Source organism: Hydra vulgaris, chromosome 04, assembly GCF_038396675.1.
Source record: "Hydra vulgaris chromosome 04, alternate assembly HydraT2T_AEP".
In the NCBI taxonomy this organism is placed as follows: Eukaryota; Metazoa; Cnidaria; class Hydrozoa; order Anthoathecata; family Hydridae; genus Hydra; species Hydra vulgaris.
The window spans coordinates 21115548-21130000 of NC_088923.1; the positions used below are offsets into that span (position 1 = coordinate 21115548).

General features: G+C 26.9%; 1 protein-coding gene across 1 annotated transcript in view; it reads right to left on the bottom strand.

The window, feature by feature from the left end:
* Nucleotides 1-349: 349 nt before the first annotated feature.
* The window catches only part of LOC100205116 (enkurin domain-containing protein 1), a 24863-nt gene continuing 10759 nt past the window's right edge, over nt 350-14453 (bottom strand). The window contains exons 4-7 of the mRNA XM_065795755.1: nt 8622-8891; nt 7647-7789; nt 1954-2090; nt 350-672 (exon numbers count right to left, since the gene is read on the bottom strand). Of these exons, the coding sequence (XP_065651827.1) occupies nt 515-672; nt 1954-2090; nt 7647-7789; nt 8622-8891 (708 nt within the window). The 3' untranslated portion in view covers nt 350-514. The remainder of the gene's footprint in view (nt 673-1953; nt 2091-7646; nt 7790-8621; nt 8892-14453) is intronic.

The window sequence follows — 14453 nt, forward strand, 5'->3', positions numbered from 1 at the left end:
CGCAACTATTACTAGAGGAAGGGGGCGCGGCAATTACATTTGCCCCGGGCGCCACTGCCCTGAGTGTACCCTAGTTTATTGTACTTAACATTGCACTTAAGTGGGTTTCGGAATAAATAACTATCCGAACGCTATATATTTTTAAAAAATATGGTTTGAGATAAAAAAAATCGTAACTATTGAAAATTTTAACTCGTCAAGTTAATATTTTAAAATTGTTTCAAAACTATTTTAAGTTAAAAAAAAAATTAAATTAATTTTAATTTTATCAAATGACGGGTCAACAGCTTTCGTTATTTCTGATAATCCATGAGCCCATTGCTACGTGTATATTAAAAAGAAGTAACGGTTATAAAAATCTGTTATTATATCTTTCAGTAAACTTTAGATTTTATTTACAAAACAATTAAAACCACAAAATATTATTAAATATATGAATTCATATGTATATATAAATAAAAATATACAGTTTGTTTCCTGAAACAAAATCAAAAATATAAAGTTTTAAAATTTTCTAGTCATCTTTCACAAAAACACGTGGCCGAGAAAATATTTTTATAGCTGTGTCAATTTCCTGTAGCTTCATTTCCAAATTATCGCGTTTGTTTTTTACTCGCATTGTATCTCGACTAACGGGAAGTGCCTGCATTTCCGCCATATATTCTTGTTGAGCTTAAAAAATTCATAATAATTATTATTAAAAATACATTTATGTATTAAATATAATTACTTATACATAACATAAGATTTTTAAAACCCTCAGTTTATATATATTAGGTAAAGGGGGTCCAAAGTTCAAAGATTTTTTTCAAAATGAATGTAAATTTTAACACGACTAAGTTATTTTTTTATTTAAAATTTTATATATTAAAAATTTTATATATATATATATAGGGGAAAGGCGCCTATGATGGCATAGCGCCTATGATGGCATACCGGTCATATTTCCATTAAAATTGGTTTTGGTAAAAAAAATGATTAGACCTACATGACTATACTGACTTTACATTAGTTTTAGTGAAAAAATGTCCCTTGTGCACAAGTATTGTTTTTATAATCAACAAAAATCGATTTGGGGATGTGCTGTTGTAGTTTTATTTCCTTCATATATTTAAGATTATGATTTTACTATTAACTGTGCAGAAATGAAATTTTCATGCATTTTATATTCATGTTTTGTGCATTTAGTGGAATAGTTACTTTAATTTTATCTTTTGAACAAAGCAGACACAGCTTGTTTTAATGAAAATGATGACTTTTACCCATGATGGCATACTGACGAGTTGGGGGTGTTGAAATATTGACGAGTTGGGAAAACCTTTTTTTTTTATAAGAACAACTTATTTTTAAGTAAAGTTAAAAGAAAGCGATGCTCCAAAATTTTTTTTTGGTTCAAAAAATACGTAAAACGCAATATATCCTATGCGCATGCGCAAAATTTTACAATGCTGGTGTGTAGCATGAAATGGTAAATTAGGATGGTTTCGAGTATCTTCTGGCTTTTCTGAGGGAAGACTATAAGGTTAAATGAAATCATTAAGTTACCCTCGATCCTAACTAGCACCATCCTCCCCTATGCCATCATAGGAGCAGTGGTTGCCTATGATGGCATACTTGTGCTTTTTTTTACAATAAGAATAACTTATAAAAAAAATAAAACTGATAAAAACTCCCAGGGTAATTATTGTTCTAGATGTAACAAGGAATGTATCCATATCAAAACTTTTATTTTTAGTCTTCAGGATACTGAATAATGAAGCTTCAAAGTTAAGTATGCCATCATAGGCGCCTTTCCCCTATATATATATATATATATATATATATATATATATATATATATATATATATATATATATATATATATATATATATATATATATATATATATATATATATATATATATATATATATATATATATAAAATTAATAAATTATTTGCCAAAAAATCGTACATTTTTTTAATAGTTGTAAAGTTGATTTTCTTTGCTCATCTGGCATCAATGTATGACCCGCAGGTATAGAAGGATCTGGTAAATTAGCTATCCTTTCTTCTTCAAGTCGTTGCCATTCTTTTTTTCTATCACCTAAGCTAAAAAAAGATTAAATAAATTCAAAAAAAAAAAATTGCTTATCTATTACATTTCATTACACTGTCGTTTCAATACACTATCATGTCATCCATCACACTGCCATTTCATCACACTATCATTTTATTACACTGTCATATGTTCGAATTTTTAAAAGATTCATTTAAATTTTTATCAGCATAAATTTAGACTGTAAAAATAAATCTATTTCTAGCATTTTTGTCTTTAACAATGTTTAGAGACAAAAAGTAAAGATATTTTTTTGCTACAAATTTTAGAAACATTTCTATTAAAAATAAAGTTATTGAAGTCATTTATAAAATCAAAGTCTATAACTGACTTGATCAAGCATTTGTGTTACACCTGTTGTGTCATCCTACAAATAATCTTGTCTATCACAACAAAATTGAAGCAATAAAAAATCTTAAACAATTAAAACTAAAATAACTCCTAAGTTTGGTAACAACTTTCCATCAAAGAACATGAAAAAGTCAAAAAAGTTTATAAAAAAAGATTATAAACATTCTTTATAAACTTTGTAGTCATCTTGAGGAGAGAAGATGACATAAAATCTTTCCACCAGCACATGATTAAATAAATACTTTTACAAAGCTTGTACAACAATAGTTTTGTCATTAATCTCTGGGTTTAAAAAAACATACTACACTTGAAATTAATCACACTTTTTTGTGTCTTGAAGTTTTCACAAAAATTAAAACATTTAAAGGTATAAAATATCAACATTTGAAGGTATAAAGTATCACTAATGTAAAACAAGTTTTTATAAAAAGATTTTTTTTTATTTAATTTTTTTTTGTAACTTTTTAATTTGATAAACAACTTGCATTTTTGTATTTCATAAACAACTACAAATACATAAAATTAAATTTTTTTTAATCTTACTATCAGAGTCGGAAAAAAAAAGCTATTTTTTAGCAGTTTTTATGCTTCTTTTTAATTTGTATTTTTTAGTAGGTATGGCGCCAAGGAAAATCCATGTATCATAATAACAGGCACACAAAAAAAAAAAAAAACAATTTTCAATTATTCAACAAAACAATTGTGTTTAAAACACACATTACATTATTAGCGGTTATGGAATGACTAGTTTTGTCAAAAGATAACTGAAATTATTAAATATATAGCAACCAGTCATCCAGCAACCAGTCATCCAGCAAGGCAAGCAGTCTAGTGTTAGTTACAAGAGAGTGTTTATTATTTAAACTATTTTATATAATCTCCAAGAATCTGATTGAAAAACCATTAAGATTAATTTTGTTCAATTGCAAATTTTATTCAGACGCAGCATTGCAAATAAACATTAACAACAATATTTACAAATTTAGCTTAAAATCAACCCTAATCTTTAAAGTTTAATTTTTCTCCCTTCAAACTTTTTAGCTGTCAGTCTTAGTTATCTAACCTAAACTTTTAAAGTCAATTATAGTTGTCGATATAAAAAATAAGCTCTTCATCTCTTCAATATATTTATGTTCAGAGCTTACTGCCTTAGCAGCAAGTATGAAGTAGATATAACAATTTTCTTGTTTAAGTTTAGAGAGTTACTATGGTTACAGATTTATTGAGCTAAAGCCTAAATGAAACTTTTCCTTAAATCACCAACAACCTCCATTACAGTGCTAACCTAAACCTAATTTTATATATAAACATATATATATATATATATATATATATATATATATATATATATATATATATATATATATATATATATATATATATATATATATATATTATATATATATATATATATATATATATATATATATATATATATATATATATATATATATATATATATATATATATATATATATATATATATATACATATATATACATATACATATATATATATATATATATATTATATATATATATATATACATACATATATATACATATATATATATATATATATATATATATATATATATATATATATATATATATATATATAGCTGCGAAAAATAAAATAGCAAATTAGAATTTTTAACTATTTTTGATAGTTTAAAAATCTTTTTTTTGATAGTTTAAAAATACATATTTAAAAGTAAAATGGCTTATAATTTTTATAAAAAACAAAATATACAAGTTTTAATATATAGTATTCATTTATTAAACAAAAATTCAAAAAAAAATCAAATAAAACCCGAAAAAAATAATATCACCACAGCTTTAATGTGTACTTTAAAATATAGATATATTATGAGATCAATTGTTTTAAACATATAAGTATTTTGTAGTGTGACCTTTATTGGCAATGACGGCTACACAACGTCTTGGCATTGAGTTAACCAAGTCCTGACATCACTTTAGCGGAATTTTGCTCCATGTCTCCTTAACTACGTTCCAAAGTGACTCCTTTGTGGTGGGTTTGGCAGCAGCAACCACCTCCTTTACGTCAGCCCACAAATTCTCGATTGGGTTAAGATCTGGCGACTGTGCTGGCCACTCCATAATGTGCACATTATGCTCCTCAAACCAATTCTCGCCTTCTTGCTAGTGTGCTTTGGGTCATTGTCCTGTTGGAATACGGCTGCATACGGCAACATCACTTTATCCAATTTATCAACATAAATGTGTTGGTCCATAATAGTAGTAATATGATGAGTGGATCTTTTCTCTTTTTTGGATCAGTTCTCGTTTTTCTGCACTACAATGTTTTCCGCGTCCCATTTTTATATGTAAATGTCTCCTACTAATACGCACTAACATAAAACGAAAAAAACAGCAAAAAATAACCCAACGCTTTCTATTTTCACAATTATTTTTATCGCTATCAGAGTATTTTACAACAAAAGAGTGTGTGGTGCTATTTTATTTTTCGGTCAGAATTGGCATTTTTGATTAAAATCAAGCAACACCAAGCAGTTGTTTTCCCAAAATGATTTGTTTTAGAAAATAAACATGTTAGCTAATATTTTGAACAGCAAAGCTTTAAAAAAAATTTATTTTGCATGGTATTTTCTTAACAAAAAGGAAAATACGCTTAGTGGTGCTATTTTATTTTTCGCAACTGTATATATACATATTTATATATATATATATATATATATATATATATATATATATATATATATATATATATATATATATATATATATATATATATATATATATATATATATATATATATATATATATATATATATATATATATATATACACACACAGTATATATATATGAAGACCTCAGTGGAAAAACCGGCGGTGTCACATGTAACTAGTAGTGAGAAAGGAGGTGTTGATCATTAATAAATGTCTTTATTTAAAGCAAAGAGAAAAAAATTTTTGTATAAAAAATTACAAAATGTTTTGTTTTGAATAAATTTTAAATAAAATAATTATAATATAAATTTTTTTAAATTGCTTAGTTTCATTTGCTTTAAATAAAGACTTTTATTAATGATCAATAAATACTTTCTCAATACTTTTTAAATGTGACAACGCCGGTTTTTCCACTGAGGTCTTCATATATATATATATATATATATATATATATATATATATATATATATATATATATATATATATATATATATATGTATATGTATATGTATATGTATATGTATATGTATATGTATATGTATATGTATATGTATATGTATATGTATATGTATATGTATATGTATATGTATATGTATATGTATATGTATATGTATATATATATATATATATATATATATATATATATATATATATATATTATATATATATATATATATATATATATATATATATATATATATATATATATATATATATATATATATATACACACACAGTACTGTGAATAAGTTTTAGCCCACTATAAGTTTATAATTATTTTTGATTTTATCATAAAAATATGAAGGACTTATAAAGTAAAAAAAATCAGGGGTATAGACACATATATTACAAACAAAAATATCTAGAAATAATTTAATAAAATATGATACAAAAAGAAAAACAATTACTACTTTGTATGTCTGGCTTTTGTGTTGATCATAGAAGCGAATCTCCTGGGAATTGATTCATATAAATTTGTAATGAAATTTTGTGGAATATTGTCCCACTCTCTTTTTAATAATCGAAAACATTCTTCTACATTTTTGGTTATATTCAGTTATATTCAGCCTTATTTTTATTCAAATAATCCCAAACATGTTCAATAATGTTCAAATCTGGACTTTGAGGAGGCCAGTTCATTACTTCGAGAACTCCCTCCTCACACATGTCCTGTAAATATTTTTTGGCCACTTGGGAACAATGTTTGGGATCCTTGTCTTGCTGTAGAATGAAATTATTACCAATTAGCCTCATTCCAGATGGTTTTGCATGATGTCTTAAAATTTCTAAATATTGTTCTCCTGTCAGTTTGCCATCAATTCTGATTAAATCACCTACTCCAAATGATGAAATACAACCCCAAACTAAAACAGAACCTCCCCCATGCTTGATTGTTGGATGTAAACAATCAGGGAGATAAGCCTCTCCTACCCTTCTTCTTACATACTGTCGTCTACTGCTACCAAACAATTCAAATTTTGATTCATCTGTGTATAGTACACGGTTTAACATTTCTTGCATCCAATTACTATGCTGTTTTGCATATTTAAGTCTTTTTTCTTTATTGCCACAATGTAGTAAAGGCTTTTGAACTGCAACACACCCTCTTCACCCAGCTTTTAGCAAATGTCATCGAATGCAAGATGAGGAAACATTTGTCCCAGTCGCAGCCTGAATGTCTTGGGCTAGTATACTAAAGGTTTTTTTCCGATTTCGCAGAAACACATTTTTTAAATACTTTATATCATGTTTTGTAAGCTTTGGAGGTCTTCCACATCGAGTTTTATCCTCAAGAGATCCTGTGTTTTTAAATTTTTTTATAATTTCTCTTATGGCATCCTTGAATATTTTGTTTTTTGGACAATTCAGAATAACCTTCTTCATGAAGGACGATAATTTTTTTATGTTCCAGTAGTGGAATTTAACCCATTTTATTACTTAAATAACAATAAACATAATAATACATTAAAAAAAAAAAAAAAAACGTAAATTAGAATAAGTTTCGCTATTAGAAAAACAAAAAATAATATTAAACACAGAGTATCTATGAAATATCTTTGTAAACTGTACTACTGTACTATCATCTAATATGAAGCCTTCACAGCAATAAATAAACAAAAATGCAAGAGCAAACTAAAAACAAACGAACTGATACGAATTGGATTCAGATCAGCATACAATAAAAATAAACACATTAGATATCTAAATACAAAAATCTATGTAAAATTTTGATAAATATTGCTTTTGTTTGTTAAAATAGTGTTTAGTATTGTTCGAAGTTAGACATTATTTTATATAAAAAAATAATCAGAAGCTATTATTCAAAATATGTTAAAAAAACATGAGTTTTAATAAGTGGGCTAAAACTTATTCACGGTACTGGATATATATATATATATATATATATATATATATATATATATATATATATATATATATATATATATACATACAAACAAATTAAATTTTAGTACTAAGTTTACTTACTATTTAGGTATGACACCTTTTTTATGCTCTTGAATTTCTTTTTCTTTTTTCTTTTTTAAATCTTCAAGCGCACTCATAGATGGGGATCGACGTATATTTACATTCTTGAGCAATTTTTTATTTTCTAACAAATGATTTCGAACCTGAGTTTAAAAACTTGTAAAATTTCAAAATAAAAATAAAAATACAAGTTTCAAGTAATTAAAATTTTATTTATTTTTCACCAAAAAAAGTCTTTAAAAAATAAAACACTTCAAATAAATGCTATACTGTCTCCCATACAGCAACCTACAACACACATTGCATAAGTTTGTGTATAAAATCATCTCTTTCTACCTTTTTCACTTAAAACTATCTATTAAACCATATGAAAATGGTGGAGAGGTTGAGATTTTTATTTTTAAACAAAATATAAAGAGTTAAAAACCACAATTGACACACTCACCTTGTTCATATCTCTCACTTCAATTGACCTCATCACCTCTGGTAGTTCTACGCTCAACTTGTTTCAACATACGTTTGTTGAGGTTTGTGATTTAGAGTTACCATGGGTAACTTTAAATCACTAACTATTACCGTGGTAACTATTACTGTGGGCACAAGATGTGTTTTAGACATTTGGAGTTATATGGTGAAAAAAGGGTTATAAAAACATACATCATTTTATAACAACATTTGCTTAGCAAATAAGATGTATGAAACTTTCTACTTTTTTACTTGTTATTTTACAAAACAAGTTAGATTTGGAACATTGATTTATACATGGAATTAACTTCAACTAATTTAACGCAGATATTAAATTAGTTTATAAAAAGTGAGATCTATGAAGTTTAGCAAGTGAGATGCATAAAACTTTACTTTTTTACTTGTTATTTTATTTAACAGTAAGTTTGATTTTTGATTTTAAGCCTAAGAAAAGGTACAATAATAAAAATTTCTTTATTAATAACAGAATAGTAGAATTAAAAAACTTACTACTCCAGAAGAAGGTCTTGCTGCTCCGGCTGAAAAAGGTCTTGCTACTGCACTGTTTGTATTGCATCTTTGTGATCCGTGTAATAAATCTCTTGCACTAGTTGCTTTTACAAAAGTTTCCTTCAAATTTTTTTTTGGAGCGTCCTGTGAACTACTTTGTTTATTATGAAGTACACAATCATCTGGTGAGACACTACCAAGATCAATAGTAAACTCTGAAGCAGACTGTGACTTTGTTAAAACCTTATCAGCTCGAGGAGCAGGAGGGGTCTAAAATAGAAAAGAATTATATGTAAATGTTAAACAGCCCAGGCAAATTTTTGTTTAAACACAAGTTATATCTAATCTCTAAAGAATCAAAATGTTGCATATTAAGGTTGCATATTAAAGTTACAGTAGCGTGCAAAAGTTTAGAAATACCAACTTTTTTTCAGTTTTTACTGCATAACTTTTCACAAACTTTGCCCTATATTATTAACCAAATGTGCCCTATATTATTTCAATTTAAAATACAAACCACAAAAGTTGTAAAATTGAACGGTTAATTAACATTTAATTGCTTTTTTGAAAAAGTTTAGAAACAACTGAATTTGATTAATATTTATTTCAAAAAAGCTGAAACTTTTACTAAAACTCAAAAAATAAAAATTTTTTAATAATAAAATAGTTTTAATAAAACACTTAGTATTTGGTGGCATATCCATTTGCCTTTAAAACAGCATCACAGCAATGAGGCATTGAATCTACTAAATTAATGAGAACATCATGTGGAATATTATACCAACATTCTTTAATCAATGCAAATAAATGGTGTTTGTTGGTTTTCTACCAACTAATTGCTGGTCGATGTACTCCTAAAGATGCTTAATAGGATTTAGACCAAGGCTATGATAAGGCCAATCAAGAACTTTGATTTTTGTGATTTAAAACACTTCTTAACAGATCTGGCACAATGTTTTGGATCATTATCTTGTTGTAAGATCCTTTTGCAAGTCATTTTATGCTTTGCATGTGGCAGCATAACATTCTTTATGATGTCTAAATAAACTCTCTTCTCCATAATACCTTCTATGTGATGAATGGGACCCACATTGTCACGACTAAAACATCCCCAAACTATAACATTTCCTCATCTATGTTTAACAGTGGGTAACTGATATTTTGGCTTAAACCTGTCTCCTACTGGGCGCCTAACATACCTAAGTCTGTCACTACTGAATAGCATAAACTTTGATTCAGCAGAAAAAAGGACTTTTGACCAGTCATTAACTGTACCAACTAATATGATCTTTTGCAAATTTTATTGTGGTTTTTAATTTTCTTGCAGATATTAGCGGTTTCTTAACTGGACAACAGTCATAACTGATTATTTTGTCGTAATCGACATTTGGTTGTATCGACGCTACAGTTTGTATCATGAAACTGATGCATTAATAAATTAAGTTCGACAGCAGTCTTGCAACGATTATTTTTGGAATACCTTACTAATAATCTATCAGAGTTTTCAGTTGTAACTTTAGGTCTTTCAGATTTGCTTTCAATGATTTTGCGCAGACAAAATCTTTTCATAATGTGACTTATTCCTGGTTTAGAAACATTGTAAAGTTCAGAAATCTGCCTGTAAGTCATTTTGTTTCCCACAGCTTTTATAATTAATTTCTATATTTCCTGTGAAACTTCCTTAGCCTTTCCCATGCTTTTAAAATACTGCTAAATAACTGAATTATAAAATTTTACAAGTATTTTGGCAGTTAGTTATACTTCACTGTCTTTGAAATATCTCAAAGTAATGAAATTATTAAACTTCTCAAATATTTTAGCCTTAAATTTTGCTTTTGTTTGCAAAAACATGATTTAATTGCGGGTATGATACTTATTCCAAACTTTTGCACAGAAGCATTTTTAAAAAAACAATTAAATGTTAATTGTTCAATTTTACAACTTTTGTGGTTTATATTTTAATTTGAAATAATATAGGGCAAAGTTTGTGAAAAGTTATGCAGTAAAAACTGAAAAAAAGTTGGCGATTCTAAACTTTTGCATGCTATTGTATACACAAATTTATTTTTTAATATATTTTTGCCAAATAAAAAATTTTTATTACTATAATAAAAAAATTACAATTTACTAAATAAATAACTAAAAATAAAAAAATAAAAAGTTATTTTTTTTTAAAAAAATTAACAAAATATTTACCTACAACAACAAAACAATTACGAACAACAACACAACAATAACCATCAACAACACAACAATCACCAACAACAACACAACTTAACAATCAGAAAACATCAACATCTTAACAATCAGCATATTTTAACAGCATATAATAAAATAATGCATATCCTGGTCATCAATCCAATCATATGATTTAAATTAATTTGTATCATAAATTTCTTTAACAAAATATTTTAAAATTTATATTCTATATGATACATTTTTAAATGTTTTCAATGCATTAATACATTTTTATACAGTAGGCAGGTATCACAATAGTGCTTTTTTTGTGACCATGGTAAAAAAAGAGTTTTCTAGAAGAAAAAAATTGATGCAATTTTAATACTAAATTCTTAAACTACATATATAAGTAGTATTAAATCTAAAAACATCAACTAAGTATAAAAACTCATTAAATGTAGTTGCTATGCAACTGTTCTACAACATTTCTACATCAATTAGAAACTTTGCAACATAATTATGAGTATAAGTTTATATAAACTTATTATTTTTCCAATAGCCTAATAATAAGGTGACCATATCTGAAAAATGCCAGAAGTATGCAAAAAATGAATTTATGGAAATTTTTATTTTTTTTTTAATTTTATTTTAAGTGCCCCAAGAAGTCCTTACAGTCTTATCACAAAGCACTGCGGATGAGCATTTAATTGGAAGTTCATGCCTCCTTCCTAACGGATGTTGCAAAACTGGACCAGAAGTGGGGTTTGAACAACGGATCCTTAGTTTCTGAGGCAAGTGCGCTACCACTGCACCACGGCTGCTCTATATTTATTAAATTCTATTAATTATTAATTATAAAAAAATCTAAACTAAATAGGCTTTCCTAAAAACTCGTTTGAAACAATATTTTTAATAGTTTATTTATTTTAAAAAAAAGCATGAAACTTTATCTCAAACAATTTTTGCATTTTTAAATCACAATTTTTTTTGGTAAGAATTACTTCTTTTTAGCAAGGTGTCATCTTTTTCAACATTTTCTGCAAATTTTGAGCAGTTATATTTTTTTAAATTGAATTTAATGAACAAAATGGCTGTCAAAATTTTCATAGCAAGTTGAGATTGAGATACTCTTTGGTCAAAAATATCATTGGCAATTGAAAACGCTTGCTTTATAGAAGATGTGTACCTGGTAAACATAAAGCGGTTCCGGCCAATATTAATAAATTGTAAAGAATGTGACTTTTTTTCAAAATGAGAAAAAAATTCAACCCATCGCTTGTCACATTCAACAGACTGTAAGTTCCAAGAAGAAAAATTTTTTTTTATGCAATATAAATTAGTTCTTTGAATTTTATCAAAGAATTCATTATCCTTGAATGTAAATTCAATTATTTTTTCAAAAAAGTTAAATCTTCAATAATTTCAGTCTATTTAACAGGTAAGTATAGACCATTTAAAAACTTCAACCTGATTAAAGTGACATGTCCATTAGGGTTATGAAATTTTTGAAGAATCATATGGTTATGGTCCTGTAAGGTGAGTCTTGGTATAAAAACACTGAATTAAACATTTATTTATAATTTCATTTCAAAAACCTCATTCAAGACCTAAAAAAACTGTTAAAAAAATATTGCAAACACAATTATAGTAAGAAATTGAACAACATAGTAAAATACTCACTTAAAAATCTTTAAAATTTTTTATTTATGACTATAATATAAAACACAATTATAGTAAGAAATTTGTCATTATTTAAAATACAATTGTCATTATTTCAAATACAAAACTCTATTTGCTTAACTGACATTATATATAAGGAGGGGGAGGGGGAGGTTGGCCAAAAATTTGACAAAGGGGGGAGGGCGGTGGGGTCAAAAAATTTAGAAAAACCACTGACATCATTTATGGACAGCCCCAATGGTACTGATTTTTTAATACAACAACTTGCATTTTTTGCTTATTAAATTTCTAACCATCAAAGTGCAGAGCTTCATTTTTAAGAGTTTTTACATAAATCTGCTACATTTTTTGTGATTCTCTAACGATGCCTTATATATTGCAAATTGAGTTGATGTAAGGATATCAATACCTTGGTCAGAGTTCACTCTTGCTAATTTAGAGGAACTTTAATTAGTGTGTTTCACTAAATGAACTGCAATTTCTGCAGTGGAATATTGCTTGGCTTTTTTTTTTAACCTTTAACAAGTATATTCATTAGTATCATTATCAGAAGTTTTGAGATATTCTAATACAAAAAAAAGCAACTTCAGATTCTACGTTTCTATTTGAAAAAGGAAGAATATATGGACTACTGCTTGAGGTATTTCTTTTGTCAACTTTTGATGAACGCACTTTAACTTGGATTGATGTTGCATAGCCAACTTCTCCTTTAACCTGTATTTTATAAAATCTTTTATCTTCAGTTGCCAACCAGATGTCATTAGTTTTTTGTAATATCAAATACAAATTTAACATATTGAGCATATTCCTTATTTCCAAATGTTATTCTCACAATTTCCAAATGTTATTCTCACAATTTCTTCAATTCATCAGCTACCACTTTAATTCTGACATTTCTTGAATTTTCATGTTTTGCAAGCAATTAATACCTTCCAATAATTGTTATTTGTTATATAAAAATGTACCATATATCTCATATTGGCACTACTGCTCATCATGTAGTGCTAGAGTCATATTATAATTAAACAAACAAAAAAAAGATATTGTCATAACTCTTATGTCAATTTATCTATGAACATGTCCATACTCTAGGCAGCCACTGTAAAAAATGTCTAGTTCCTTCAGAAATTGGTTTTTCAAATGATGATTACTTTCTTCAGTTTTCTACCCTTAAAAAGTATGATCTTAGTGGCTGATATAACCTAAGCATTCTTTCAATAGCAATAGAATGGTTATAAATGAAATGGTACACAAATAAAGAAATTCTAATCTCCACATCAATTGATAAACAACCAGATGCAGTGTTTATTGTGTTTAATATAACGTGGGAATTGCAACCAATGCCAAGGATTTCATGGTTTTTTAAACTTCCAAAATTCGTGTTGGTATTGTCAGCAGAAATAGCCAAAACTTTTGAAGAAATTTTGTTGGCACTAACAGATTTAAAGATAACTTCTGATAAAATATCTGAGACTTTTCCATTTAAACAATTTATGTTTACCAGTAGAATATGTACTCCCTCTTCAACACCAAAACAACTAGAAAAAATTGAATACATTTTAACACCTTAGTGGTTTGATGGATCAGAAAGAATTGACACATAGTGCTGTTGATAAAGCATTTTTAGAGTTTCACAAAATTCCCTGAATTTTCCTTTGATCTTACTACCTGAACACTTCTACAATTATTGCTTCAAATTTAGACACGCACAAGCAAATCTTTAATTTACATCAAAACTCCTTAATTAATTTTGCACTCGTTCCTTCTTGAATGGCTAATATTTTTTCATTTTAACCAAAACTCTAATTTTTCATCAACTTTATGATTTTGTTTAACAACATAAAAGTATCTAAAGCGCCATTTTGTGTTTGATATACTTATTTTAATTGTAAACCCTCCATGACTACTAATATAAATTGGGCTTTGACAAAAAGTACATTTGAGGAGCTCATCTATGACTGGCGTTATGAAAGT